The sequence below is a fragment of the Theobroma cacao genome, chromosome 1, assembly GCF_000208745.1.
Source record: "Theobroma cacao cultivar B97-61/B2 chromosome 1, Criollo_cocoa_genome_V2, whole genome shotgun sequence".
Taxonomy (NCBI): domain Eukaryota; kingdom Viridiplantae; phylum Streptophyta; class Magnoliopsida; order Malvales; family Malvaceae; genus Theobroma; species Theobroma cacao.
This window is the reverse complement of record NC_030850.1, coordinates 35,660,486-35,675,763: the sequence shown is the minus strand read 5'-3', so window position 1 is coordinate 35,675,763 and position 15,278 is coordinate 35,660,486. Positions and strand designations below refer to the sequence as shown.

Genomic DNA, 15,278 nt, shown 5'->3' with positions numbered 1-15,278 from the left:
ATTAGAACATTAATTGTTAAGGCTAATAAACTCACTTTTTAAAAATGAAAATTGCACGATTGCTCAGAGTTATTGCTGTCTGTCATTAAAGATGGATGCTTACTGAACATAACTGGAATTTATTCACTTTTGTTTGGAAATAAAAAATGTAGTAAGAGAAATCTTGGGGCAGGCAGCTTTGAGCTCTGCTCGAATGCCCATTTTCAGAAATTGATATTTGTTTTAGACTTTAAACCCAAACCAAGAGTCAAGATTAACTTACTTTGTTACTCCTCTTTGAATTTTGAATTTCGATCTTACCGTCTAAGAGACCAGCCATGCCCATACGAACTAAAGCCCACGGCCAGACGCCTGCTGCCCGAGCAGAGAGCTTTTCATCCGTTTTGGGAAATGGCGGTGATAGGGAATGCCTACTATGGGCAGCAGAGCCCCTTTTAACAAGTGGCGTCCGAACCATAAGGCCATATCGTTATTATCAATGATTAAATCGATTAATTTAATTAATAATTTTAATACTTAAATTAATTGAATTGACTGAAAGTTAAATATTAATTGATTAACCGAATTAGATCAACTAATTTGGTTGATAATGATTTTTTTTAATGAGGAACTTAAACTCTTTTTATTTACATGTCCTATAGAAGCATTAGTAATTTATTAAAAGTCTTAATAGTTTAGATATTGTGTTATACAAGGATTAGTAATTTATTCCAAGTCTTAATAGTTTAGATATCGTATTGTACAAGGATTAGGAATGTTAACAGGATTTTCTCCTTATATAAGGAGTCTCCGTGAAACAAAAAATATCAAACTTGCTGCTTGCTAGATCTTGTTCTTAATTTTCTACTCCATGTCGAGGAAAGAAGGATCAACAGAGGGGGAGAGTTCTTCAAATTGGGCTAATATTGTAGGCGATGTTTTAAGATGCATTGCAGATAAGACTCACTCAGTTCAAGATCGTACTCGGATGGGCACAGTCTGTCGATCTTGGCAAGCTTCACTCAAGGATAAAGAAATCATCTTTCCTATTTGTTTGATGCTTGCAGAGAAAGAGGATAGTGACAAACGTTGTTTTTACAATATATCAGAAGAAATCTTCATTGAGCTGGAATTGCCGGAGATTCGAGGAAGGAGGTGTTGGGGTTCTCCTTTTGGTTGGTTAATAACCTGTGGGCTTGATCTCGAAATTCAATTGTTTAATCCTTTATCAAGAGCCAACCTTGCCCTTCCTCCACTGAATACCTTCACCCACCGGAAACATTGGCAAAATCGGACTTCTGAAGACGTGCGTAATTATTTTATAAACAAGCTCTTGTTATCCTCAAATCCTGCTTCTCCGGATTGTTTTGTTTTCGCAATTTATTCTGAATATAATTTCTTAGCAATTGCAAAACCCGGCGATAATAAAGCATGGACTCCTATTAATGTTGCCCCTACCCCTATTGAAGCTACCCATATAATTCGATTCGATGATGTCATTTGTTTCAATGGTAGTTTCTTTGCTGTTCGAGATAGTGGTCAGCTATTTTTATGTCAAGACATAGATGCATCTCATCCTAATGCTGTAGAGTTTGCCTCGGTGCCTCCAACATGGTCTCCAAGGGATGCTGGTTGGACCAAATATCTAGTTGATATGGGTGGAAACCTTTGTGTGCTGTCCCGCATTATTCAACCGTATGGGTATACTTCTGACATCGGAGAAGGGTTTACTTCTGATAGCGAAGAAGAGATAGAAATATTTACTTCTGACAACGAAGGAGGAGGGAACTTTTTCACAAAAGAATTTCATATTTTTAAGCTGAATATGCAAACAAGGAACTGGGAGAGAATTTTATCACTGGGTGATCGATCCTTATTTTTGGGAAATTGCTACACTTTCTCTGTCATTGCTGCAGATTACCATGGTTGCATGTCTAACTGTATTTACGTCACTAATGATTATCTCCACAGTGGTGGTTCTGATATAGGTATCTACAATTGTGAGAAAAAGGAGACGTTGGATCTTTTTCCTAAGTTAGATAACCGGCAATATCTGCAGTCTTCATTCTCACCGCCATTATGGTTCATTCATTGCCCTCACTAGCAACAAGACATGATTTTCTTTGTTTTCCACCCACCATCTTCAATTGTGCTTGTAATTTAGTTCTACTTTATAATAGAATTTCCTGTTTCTTGAAGCAATCACTGTAGCTCAAGGAATATACGGACACACATTCAAAACTACAGAAAAGTTGTTCAAGTTCTTTTAACTTCAGAAAGCGAGCTCACTATTTTGAGCAAAGAGGCCAGCTTTAGACCATTGCAAGTGTCTCCAAATCGGGGGCTGCAAGCCAAGCTGTGTGCCCATGTTTATTGTTAATGAGAATTTCCATTAGTTAAGTACACATAACGTTGCAAAGCCTTTTAATCCAGAAATTAGAATTTTCGTTAGTTAGGTAATACAATACGGAGAGAAGGCATGAGACTAAAACAAAAAAAAGAGTAAAATATTTACTCCAGATTCGTTAGTTGTGTATTTCTTAAAAAAGGCTCTTAGTCAAAATCTATAACTTTCGCCTAGACATAACTTTTCAAACAAGTGTTTTCTCACCTTCTTTTCCTCCCCCTTCAACTTCTAGAAGAAAGAAAAAACAAGGGACAATTGAAAAGTGTTAATCACACATGCTGAAAGCTGCTACCATATTTATGTATTCACATGAAAATGAACGTATTATAGAATCATTCATGGTGATGATATATGGTAGTAAAGCTGATATTACATAGGCACCTGCATATACTATTAAGATATATTAAGTCGTATTTGACATTCGAGTATGGCAAGTACTCATCTCTAAAATTGATAGATTGTACTGAGGAATTAATTCATTGAATGCCCCTAACCATCCTTTTCTTGGCTTGAGGTTTGCTCCCTTCTCTATAATGATCAGGGTCCTACGCATTTGCTTTTTGACGCTACTTTCTTTCGACCAGAGCGATTAGAAAACTTGACCGGAACCATCAGGGCTCTGATAACTTGCAAATAATAGTGATTTAAGCCTTTTTAATTCAAAAATTAGAATTTCCCTAAGGGTTTCTAGTGAGATTGCTTTGCTATCTTGAAAAAAGGATATAATTAGTTACGTAGGCTGTCAAGTGAGGGATCCTGGTCAAAATATACGGAGAGATGAGCTTGAGATATATATATAACAGTGGGTAAAATGATTTGTTAATTGTGTATTACCTAAAGGAGGCTCTTAGTCAAAACAAAATTTGATAGTGCGCTTCACTTGGACATGACTTATCGCACAAGTGTTTTGTTTCCCTCTTTCCCTCGCCTTCAACTTTTAGAAGAAAGAAAAATGAAGGGACAATTGCAACCAAATGCCAACTTCAAGTATTATCATTTTTTTTCTTTTTTGAGTTGTAATAAAATGATTAAAATGATGGGCAAATTGCATTGAGTCTAACCTAACAGTTCATGAATAAAGAAGGCAGCTTCAAGCACGGAAAAACCTAGTCACCCTCAAACAGCATTACCAGAAAATTCAATTATAACCTGCCTTCAAAGAAAAGAAACACTGCTTTTATTATGAACTACTTTAGAAGACCCAAAATGACCATAATGTCCTAAAGTAACAGGAAATCAATTCTATTTTAGCTCATAGGTCATCCTCTTGGCAGCTTCCTCGGCAAGTACCTTCTCTTTAATAGCAAATCTGAGCAATGAGACAATCAATACAATGCGATAGTACCGGAGTTTTGACTATGGCCAGCCGCACCCAAACGGACCTGAAAATCCAACAAAAAAAATATGCATATTATTGACTTACAAAAGATGAAACAGAATCGTTATGACAACAGCAGTTGACATGCAGGAGAACCACTTTCATCTTGAATACAAAGAGATGCAGCAACAAGGAAATTTGGATAAATTTCAGTGCTTTCTGACAGAATTGACTTTTCAAAATCTTCACATGTGAGGAGAGCTGGAGCTATTGCTGGTTTAACATCATTAACATTGCGCCATTCCTCAGAGTTTTCAATTCCAGGAGAAGTCAAATTTGATATAACATGCCTGTCCACAAGTTCAGGGATTCGGAATGGAAAGTTTGATGGCATATGCTTCGTAGCTATCCTACGGGAAACATGGACACCACCCTGAACTAGTGAAAGCAAGTCTTTTGGCCGGCCATTGGAGATATCATCTGCAGGTTTCTTCTCTGCAATGACAAGAGAAAAAAGAAGCATATCAGCTCACAGTTTATCGCTTGAGACCTAAGCAGATTCACTTGTAGCCAGATTACTCTTTTTACTTCAGAAATAAATGCTAACGCACCTTCATCAAGAAACAAATTAATCTTCTGCAGAAGACTCATCATAGACTTCTGCTTCTTCTGCTGTTTCGCTTTGAATATGCCTTTGATTAACGTGAGAGTGGACTGAAAGCTCCACCTCAGTTTCGAAAAGTTGCAGACAATGTCTGCGTGTGCATAAGTATGCATTTCCATGTGATATTTTGATATGGTCGAGGTATCCATTCTTGTAATCATAAGTACTCCTACAAAGATTGCATAAGATGTTGATCTTTCGAGCTTTCAGACTTCGATATCTGCCTTTCGTCATGTCCTGAGTACACTTTAACGGTAGCAGAAGCAATTAGAATAAGGTTGAGGGTTTAAAACCTCAAGAAAACAAAATCCCAAGGCATCAAGAGTTTAAAACCTAAAAAAAATAAAATCCTAATGCATCACATTTTCAACTATTTCATAAAAGATTAAGTCATATAACAAGAATCCAATTAAACACTACACTATACCTGATTACTAATGCTGAGAAAGAGAAAGTGTAAAATATCCAGATTTTTTATAAAAGATTGAAGAGAGAGTAAGAAAGATCAGGAATTATCAAGAAAAGTAAAAATACCTTAAAGATTGGAGAAAAGAGAGAGTAACAAAGATCAACCTAAACCAAGAAAACTAAAACTATTTGAAAGTTTGTTGGAGAATATACTCTAGAGATGAGAGAGTAAGCAGAATCAAAAAGATTGGAGTAAGATGAGAGTAAGAAGGAAATCAAAACTGTAGGGGCAGAGATGAGTAGAATGCTCTGTTTAAAAAGTAGGGTAGGGTAGGAATATATATATATATATAAGAAAAGAAATAAAAAACAAAAGAAACTAAGAAAAAAATGAATGAGAAGAGATTAAAAAGAAAGAAAGAAAAAAAGAGAAAAAATAAAGAAAAGAAAAGGAAACAAAGAAAATTGTATATATATATTAAAGAAAAGAAATAAAAAACAAAAGAAACAGAGAAAAAAATGAATGAGAAGAGACAAAAAAAAGAAAGAAAAAAAGAGAAAAAATAAAGAAAAGAAAAGGAAACAAAGAAAAGTGTTTGCATATACGTGTAGATATGCATGTAAATACTAGCATGTATTTCAAAACAATAATAATAACAAGAATACAAATATGTCAAGAAGAAAATGGAACCAAACTGCAACTAACATACCACCACAATGGTAGCAAAATTGTCATCAGCTAAAACCGTATCTGAAGCACTCTGTAATCGAAAGGATAACGATAGTAAGAATGAAGCAAAACTAAAATGAAAGAGGACAACTCTCCTAGGAACACCCAAGTGAAGGTATCAGATTACATTAAAATCCTTAACTACAGCACCATTGGAGTGAAAAGGATTATGAATGAAAAAGTAGTAATGTAAAAAATATACATCCTTTAGGTAACTCAAATGCTTATATTATTTTTATGTTCAAGCTACCCAAATTTATAAAATTGTCACTTAGACATCCTACCATTCATAAAACATGAAAAAGAACAGATGAAATCGAATGAACCTGAGAAGACAACAATTATGCATGCCTTTGCAACTGCCGTTCCAGATCCCATCGCAATTCCAATATCTGCTTTCTTAAGTGCAGGTGCATCATTGACACCATCACCAGTCATGGCAACCTATTAAAAATTGTTAATTGTTACAAATTATAGAAGACAACAGCACCGGGCACACAGAATTAGCAATCCAAAAACTCCACATACACACACACAAAACACATATATGAAATATAAGAACAATTAACTTAAGAAGCATCCCGCAAGAACACTGTTTATCCGCCAGCAGTCATATTCTTAAAATAGATCCTTTTAAATTAAGGATAAAGCCAAAACAGTTCGAGGTATCAGTTCCCATTCTCTTGTGCCCTAGCTCACCAAATATATCCGACACAAATCCTCCTAGGACTACATCTGGAACCAATAAGTGATGAGGTGAATGATAAGCATTCTTGTAGTTCCACTCTCTAAGATAATATTTTACTTTGAAGTTACACTTTTTTACCACCAATTTTCAACCGCAAACTATTGGTGTTTTGGTCCACGGATTCAAAAAAACACAACAGCTTTTGAGGATTTGCATATGGATAGGGATTCAATCTTCATCTCTCTTTCCCCTCAAATTTCATGATAAAGTTGTTATTTTACTTTCCAACAAGAGAGATTTGTAGATAGATGACAGAATGAAGTACTGGTAATGTAGATCAACAAGTGATGTGACGATACAATTGTATTATAAGGTTATGAATTTGCTCTCTCTACAAACATCAATATTCCTGACTGATGCTAAGACAATACTGTCAACAACTACATAACCGTTTCAATTCTTCTCCCAATACCTCAAGGTTCCCATGGCAGCTATTATGGTGAATAAAATAACAGCAATGTCAATAGCAATAGAAAATAATGTAAATAAATTGCAAGTTTATAACCAGGACACTTTTAAGAAACCCACTACTTCATTCTGATTTTGTAAGGCCTCAACCAGCATCTTTTTATGAGAAGGCTCAACCCCGGAAATTAGAGAAAACATGCATATCAACAAAATGAATTTTTATATAAGAAACAACTAAAAATTGAAGAGCAGAGAGGACAAGAAGACCCAGAAAATCAGATAACAACTAGAAAATGATACACTGCATAAATCAAACCCTTAAAACCTGGTGAAGAGTGCCATACGTTGCAATGCAACTGTTTGCTGCATTGCTGGAAGCTCTTCAAACTCAGCAGCAGTATACGAACACCCAACAAAATCTACCAAGTGGTCAAAAGCACCTATCTTACAACAAATTAATTTGGCCGTGGACTGAAGTTTCCTCTCAAATTAGATAAGCAAGTGACAATGAGGGGGGAAAAGGAAAAATAACATATGAAAGAACCAGGGGATACAATGCCAACTTACATTATTATCTCCAGTAACAACAATAACACATATACCAGCAGTCATGCATGAAAGCATAGCATTCCTCACTTCCTCTCTTGGTGGATCGAGCATTCCTACCTTTTAGAAAGGATGAACAGTATAGATAAGGAAAAGGTAAAACTAGCACTTATGAATCTGTCTATCAGTTATTGTGAGGGAAAGAAAGAGGGATATATAAAGAACAGAGGCAAATCAAACAGTTACATGAAGCATGCAAAAAACTACAATAAGCTATGCACAGAAAAGTGGACTTAAGCATTCTATCATGAAAAGGAAGCATACCAACCAAATAAACGCTAGATCTGTCTCATCATCAATGGAGAGAGTCTGTTGACCATTGGGCATTATCTTCAAGGCCAAAGCCAGAGATCTCAACGTTTCTTTCCCTGCAAAACTGACCAACGAAGAAACATTGTGTAAACCAAAGCTGAGCCAGTAAATATAGATATTGATCAGGTAAGATACAAAATATTGCCAACGCTATTCTGATCTTGGAAGATTTAGCAGTAGCCAGCAATTGCATAAATCAAACAGAACATCAAGAAAGAAATTTTAACATCATTGCAAAATGAGATTCAAAGCTAGCATGTATTTTCATCAAGTTCTTATCTACGCTTTTGCATTCTTTTAGCATAAATTTGCATAAATCTCACTTCAAATAAGCAATTTTTGGACATTTTATAACTAGAATATTAGTGTCTTTGCACCCCTGCACTCAGTTACTCCATGTAATATAGAAAACCCTGCCATCCAAGAAAATCAAGGTACATTCTAGTTTGCTTTCCTCTAATCTACTGGTTTTGACCTAAGATGTGAATGTGCACCACATCCAGACATCAACATTACAACTGATGGAGCCCCGTCATAAAATTTTTATCAAACAATAACCTTAAACTTTATCAGGCAGCTTCATATTTATCTCTTCCAACAATCAGGAGTAAGGCTCTACTGCTACTGGGCATCTGATGCATTGTAAATTAAGCAGAATTGGGAAGGTGGGAGGGGAATAAACATAATGAGCAATGCATAGATGGAAACAAGATGAAATCTAACCTGCAGAATCTTGACTCCAGCTCAGTCCGAAGTGTAGCAGTCAATGGCATGGTGGAGCCATCACTATTGCAGAGGATATTTGTGCATCTAGAGATGACACTCTCAGGAGCACCTTTAGAGAACATAATCTCCATCTGCTTATGGCTACAAAGGACACTAATCATCTTGCGATCACTAGAAAATTTCAAAACAGAAACCTGCAAAGGATCAATAAGCGCTGGATCAGAGAACATTCATCATCATAGTTGAGTAACAACCTTTAAGATGGAGATACCCATCTGCATAATTTATGAATTCTTTATGACCAATTACCAACAAGCAGAACCATAAAAAATATCCAGACCATGTAGAGAGTAAAACAAAAACAAAATATCCCTTTCCCTAAAGAGTTTAAACATGATATGTAAATCCATCACATAGAGCAAAATCCATGGCAGATTGTCCATGTGCAAACAATTTGACTCAAATCCTACAAACCCACACAGAAGAACCAGGGGCAAAAGTAACATAAGAAAACAATATCTAAATCCAAACCTTTTTAAATTGGTTTTCGCAATAGTTATTACAGTAGGAGGCTCGCTCATGCTTGCTCAGCATGTTCAGAGCTTAAGGCATAGAGTCAAAGCCAGGAAGACCAACCTGAAAGAATCAGTGAAAAAAATATGACCCAACTGAAAATGAATAATTGCGGTGCAGAAGGTATAACCAAAAAAAATGTGGGGGGAAAAGGGGGGAGGAGAGAATGAGCAATGACAGTTATTAGCTGAAGCTTGATTTAATGTGTTGGATAAGTAAAAGGTCACGAGCACGAGATACACAAGAGAAGATGGTTGCACATCAAAAGAACTGCATGTAGCAGACCATTAGGCCAAATTATACCAACCTTCTCTACCAAGACTTGGAGAGCTTCTTCAGTTGACTCGCCAATTTTTTCATAGTTTCCCTTGTCTGGATTATACTGTAAGAGAGACTCATTGCATAGGCTGAACACATTGCTATGTGACGAAGACGGGGCAACTGGGCTGGGAAGTCAAGCTGCAAAACAATCAAATGTCATATAGATGCAGAGAAGAATGAAATAATCCTAAATGATCCAGAAGTTAACAACCACATATACGTTGTCATACCTCATCCATATCTCGTTCCACTCACCAAGAAGTTGTTAATTAAGAATTTATATGTGTGTGTGTGTGTGTGAGTATGATAAGCACAATCATCAATAAGTGCATCTAAGCAATATAATGAGGCATCTTTCAATTTATGTCACAGGTTCACCGCATATCTTGTACAGTATGATTCTAAAATCAATTGGTCAACAACCTGCAGCCAACAGACAGGAATTCAATAAAGAATTCAACCTCATTCTGTGTAGTATGTTTTCCAACATAAGTGAACAACCCTGGAGTACACTCTTGTGATCCAAATTATGGAGCAACTTTGCAATAATGATGATGATGATGATGATGATGAACATGAGGAACCATCTTTATTATTAAGATATGCCAGCTTCCATCTTTGACATACACTCTATAAATCAAAAGTATTGTTGCTAGTAGAACATATACTTTAAGTAAAAGCATCATAACTGAATCCCACTGCTGTCAAAAATAAAGCCTTCTGGTGCATAAGTTGTCCCGCTGACACCCAATTCAGTAACTGCAGGACCATGTTGTACAGAATTGACCATACATATCTGAGGTAAAGGAAAAACAGAAAGAATCATCTTTCAGTTGGGCAGGAAAATGATACTGAAGCTTGATTATGTCAAAGCAATTTAAGCAGGTCTTCCCTTTAACCCGCTTCAATAAGGCCAAAGTTTCTATTATTATTTTACAATAAATCAAAAACTGAAATCAAGGATAATTATAAATTGTAAATGTCACAGCGCACTTATCCACTGATTTTTCCACAAATGTTTCAACTTGCAAACAAACCAGATCTTCATTGTCAAGAAGAGTGGAAGCAGCAGCTTAGCAACAACAGCATTGATAACATTAATGACTTAAAAAACCAAGAAGAAGAAAAATGATTTGGGAGGTAAGACATAATACTCTTGATAAGCAAGTGTTCTAGTACTATTACCTTTGAAACAGACATCATATTCATCGTCAGATTTCCTGTCTTGTCACTGCAAATCACTGTGGTACAGCCTAAAGTTTCTACTGATGGCAAGGATCGAATAATAGCATTCAGTCAAGCCATTCATTTTGCTCCGAAAGCCAAACACCTTGAACAAGTGAACAAGGGAAAAATCATCATATAGAAAAGGAAAGTTAGCTTCCAATTTGATAAAGTATATGCCTTGGGCAAAACAACCAGAAAGCAGCCAAAAAAAATGCAAGTTTTAACTATCCCTTGTAAATATAGATAAGGAGGATTCCACTAGGATCCCTCATTAATGCAAGTTTACACCTAACCAATTATGAAGAGTTCAAAACTCATTTGGGTAATATATAACATACTTTGTCAAATAATTGATAGCGCCAATCAATACAATATCACAACTACCATACAAAAGAGAGTTTGAGAAACATTTTCAGATTCTGGAGTAATTTCTCCTATTTCATGGTGCAAGAATTTACAAGACAAGGGACTTTTACATCATATCTTCAGCTATCTTTACCATACACCAATCTTTTAATACACATTTTAATCTTGTATTCAGTTTCAAAGCAAACATGTCCAGTACAATGTATCTATGTGTTGGCTACATACGATTCTTTCGTAAAGACTTACTCTAAGAAATTCATACACCAAAAGAAGTTTGAAACACTCACGTTGTTACAACAGGAGGAAGCCCTTCAGGAATTGCAGCGACTACAAGTGCAACTGCAATCTATGAAGGGACAACCAAGAAGTTCAAAGTTAAAATGTAGGAAAATACATGTTTTATGGAAAACCACCATAAAGTAAAAGAAAATGGGGTAGATTACCATGACATTATCTTATAAAGTAATGAATTGCCCCACGCAAGAACCCACCATAAGAAGGGTCACAAAAATGTCCAATATTTACAATCCACACCAATACACAAATACCTGCAATAACCTAAAAACACACCAATGTTCATAAATGGAAACCACAGCAGGTTATCATATCTACCAGATATAAGTTGAAGCTTGAACAGATGATTCATACTCACCTTAGCCAAAAAGGTACCAAACTCATCCAACTTTTTCAAAGGTGTCACTTCCTGCAACCAATTGTAGATGAGAAAGATTAGAATAAACCCATACAACCATACTGCCTATCTTTGTAAACCACAATCTAAATTCGGAGTCATAAAAATTGCATAGAAATTAAAATTGGGAGATTTAAACCTCCAAACTAGCTAAGCACAACAACAATTTCTCAAGCACCAACTTTAAAGAAAGATCACAAGTCAGACAAAGATTATCCATTATGGAGGGCTTATTTAGTATCATAACTTTAAATCCACCTAGCCATATAAGGAACAAATTTGAAACATCGGAAGCAAATATCCGCATAGAATTTAATATCAGAACAAAACTCCTTACACCAGGTAGAAAAACAAAGGGAGAATAACACTCCTCTAAGGGAAAATGCAAACCAATTGTCTAGGCACAATGCACTGGTGAAAATATGAAAATTTACATGCATCATCTGTTTGCAACATTGAATCACGAATGTTGCCCACGGCAGTGTTTGCAGCAACTCCAATAACAACAGCTCTTGCCCTACCAGCAACCACAACTGTACCCTGGCAATCCAAATATGCTAAAATATGTTGCTAATAACATACAAAAGCATGAAGTTTTTACAATGGGTCTAACTGGGATCATCCAAATGAAAAGAACATTTAACTTCTTAACTTCTTGAATCTGATCCAGTTCTGGTCAGATATAACAACTGGTCAAATCCGTAACAATTGACTATCGACAGAAGACTTCAGAAACAAAAAGCGGCAATTATAATCTTTCACACTTTCCACTTTCAAAAGAACTATGGGCCATCAATTAAAATTTCATAACTTTACAATCAAAACTGAGAAACAGAAGGAACAAAGTCCATAACCTAGAACCTGAAAGCATATCCAACTGAATAAAATGAATACAGTAGTCACATGACCTCAAAGGCTCACCCTTAAATCATACATAACCTAGTACTTCATTCAGTTGAAGAAATTAAAACAGCAATAGCATGACTAGTTTACCTTTCTATGTAGGGATAACCCTAGATCACATATGTGCCAGAGCACCATTAAAAATGCAGTAAACTAAATGAATACATTCAGACCACTGAAAATTCATGATCCAACGAAACTTAAACAGATGAAAAAAGTGACATGGTTCCTGGCCAACACTAATTCCAATTATGGTCCACTATGCACCAAATTCATTTGGACTCTATTCAATCAAAACTAATTTCAGCAGCTAGCTGAAACAATGCAACCAAACCATGAATTTCAGTTTTTTACTTGCATAAGCAACTCTCATCATGTCACCTACAGAGTGCAACAAATTTTAAAGTCTTACTCAGAAAAGAACATTTGTCTTGTCTTGATATACAGCATTTGTTGCCATGGTGGACTCAAGGTCTTTTTCCATGGAGCTGCTCTCACCTACCATTACACAAAATCTTAGCCGAAATTGGACCACGCGTACAAGGAAGACATTAACAGGAAATAACTCAATATCAACCAAAAATCCAAAGGTCACAACCAGTAAATCATGTATGAATGGGTAAAAGAAATAGAACACCAAATATATATTCCCTGATGGATGTGCACCAAAGGCCACAACCAAAAACTATAAGCATGGTCTCGTAAGTGAATATTCTGGCAAGTAACCACTCAAAATATAAGGCAAAGAAAGAAAATGTTCCGATTTCTATGAAAACGCAAACAATTTATGAAGCAAACAAAACAAAGGCACTAGTCTCCTTGCAAGCATCAATGACTTCTGACCCCAATGTTTTTCACTTTAATCAACATGTAAGTATGATAACAAAATTATAACTGTGTGTATAGAGATATGCATAATCAAATTTCAATGAAAACGCCTTACGACCTTAAAAATTAAACAATTTAAACATTAATCACATATATGAGCCATGATGATATCCACTTGAAAGTGAATAATTTTTCCTCAAATTCATTTAAAATTTCAAATGTCTTACTCATCCAAACAAATACTTAAATATTTTACAAACAAGAGATCCGATCAAGTTTTAGTTTCTAATAAAGCAGAAACGAACCAGGAAAATAACCAAACATTAATTGCTCACTGCATGAAGCAAAGCCTAAATGCATCTAAGGACTTCCAAAGTAGACTCACCCGCAACATAATGTGAAAGGCAGCAACTAGACCAGATTTTTTCAATTAATTTCTAAGGCGTGTTAAAGCTGTCGGAAATCACCAATATCGAAAAGTGTTTGAACTCAACTCCTGTATATTTGGCACAAACAAGCAACAACCAAGTCTTCCTCTAATCATCACCAGAAATCTAGGGTTACTCTCCTTGAACTGAACTTCGAATGTCAAAGGCTTTAAAGCAGTATTCAACAAATGACATAGTCAATAGACCTGGTTATCTGCTTGAAAAATGAGAATGTTAAAAATCCAATGTCAGATCCAAACATAATTACTGAACCAGCACCACATAGAGAAACCTTAACGCATGCATCTCTCTAAGTCACACACTCTCTTAAATAGCACCAATAAATTCCAGTGGATTAACTCAAATTTGCTAGATAACCCATAAGGGCCACCTCAACCTGTAAACTTTAGCCTTTTTTTTTTCATGCTTATTAACTAGAAGCCATGATACAGCAATAGAGAATGGTTTGTACCTGTAAGAATTGCTTGATCAACACGTAACTGATCACTTAGCATCTCAATCATTCTTATATCAGCTGGACTTTTGCTTCCCACTATTCAATTTACAGAAGTCAAGACTAAAATGATAACTCTTTAATATCTTACTAAAACATGTAATGACAAACTGATTTTGAAATTTAGAATAGATGACCAACTGACCACTAACTTCTACTATGTCTCCTGGAATTAGCTCTGTTGCGGGAAGTATTGAGAAACAACCTGCAATAACCATTTAGGATGTCAAAAAAATGCATTTAACTGACCTTTCAATCAAGTATCAATAGAGGCATAAGCAGAAAAATGAAATAGAAAGGAAAACAAAAGACAAACAGAGTTGAATAAACATTTTAAACACAAGTTTTGTGCCAAAAACATAAGAGCTCAACTAAAAACAACAATTTCTGGGAACTAACATCAACAACAGTAGATTATATCCATTACTTTGACATTAGCAGGCTTAAAACAGAAGATTGTTCCAAGGTGCCTGACTATCTAGATACGAAACACAATTGACTATGAAGACCATTGTCCAAACATATAATGATACAAACAAAATATAAAATAAAATCATACTATTTTTCTGTACTACTCTTCTAACAAAAAAAGTAACCAATTAAACCACTGGCTTATCATACCACTACATTAAAACCAACATGTATACATGGTGTGGATTTTCACAGCCAATAATTTTCAGCACCTGATTTCTAAGTACTTATATTTCTACTAAGTGCTAAAAAACATACAAATATGCTGGAAATGAAGATGATCCTATTGACTTTCTTTATGTCATAAAAAACTGCAGTAAATGAGCAAGAAGAAAAGAAATAAATGTATTTCAAGTGCAATATCAAACATCACAACAATTATCAGCCATGTAAAATCACTGCATGAAAACAAACAAAACAAAAAGTAAGAAGAAGACGAATCACAGAAATTCAATAACAAAAATTCACTAAAAAAATTATTCTTTTTTATAAGAGCATCAACTGACTCACACTTAGGAAGGCAATATCTTCTTAACTCTTTTCTATTCCTTATTTCGTGCATGCATACATACATACGTATGTATCTTCTCTAATTTCTTATAAGAAGAAACAAATCTAAACAATACAATTTCTTCCTACTATACTGGTTT

The 15,278-nt window shown here is 35.4% G+C and overlaps 2 protein-coding genes across 2 annotated transcripts; one reads left to right on the top strand and one right to left on the bottom strand.

The window, feature by feature from the left end:
• On the top strand, positions 851-2,083 carry LOC18614366 (F-box protein At2g26160). Its single transcript, XM_007052090.2, has one exon. The coding sequence runs from the start codon at positions 851-853 to the stop codon at positions 2,081-2,083; it is 1,233 nt and encodes a 410-aa protein (XP_007052152.2).
• On the bottom strand, positions 5,478-14,375 carry LOC18614363 (calcium-transporting ATPase 3, endoplasmic reticulum-type). Its single transcript, XM_018118437.1, has 13 exons — positions 14,303-14,375; positions 14,116-14,196; positions 12,722-12,768; positions 11,875-12,024; positions 11,446-11,496; positions 11,268-11,351; positions 11,081-11,139; positions 9,187-9,325; positions 8,304-8,500; positions 7,533-7,677; positions 7,230-7,328; positions 5,858-5,950; positions 5,478-5,537 (listed from the first exon to the last, which is right to left on the bottom strand). Exons 1-13 carry the CDS (start codon positions 14,373-14,375, stop codon positions 5,478-5,480), a joined length of 1,278 nt encoding a protein of 425 aa, XP_017973926.1.

Coding starts and splice junctions, on each gene's coding strand:
- LOC18614366 (XM_007052090.2), top strand. CDS start 851: ATGTCGAGGAAAGAAGGATCAACAGAGGGGGAGAGTTCTTCAAATTGG.
- LOC18614363 (XM_018118437.1), bottom strand. CDS start 14,375: ATGGTTATTGCAGGTTGTTTCTCAATACTTCCCGCAACAGAGCTAATT. Junction 11,497..11,874: donor GCATTGTGCCTAGACAATTG/GTTTGCATTTTC, acceptor AATTGGTTGCAG/GAAGTGACACCTTTGAAAAA. Junction 11,352..11,445: donor TTGGTACCTTTTTGGCTAAG/GTGAGTATGAAT, acceptor GTGTGTTTTTAG/GTTATTGCAGGTATTTGTGT.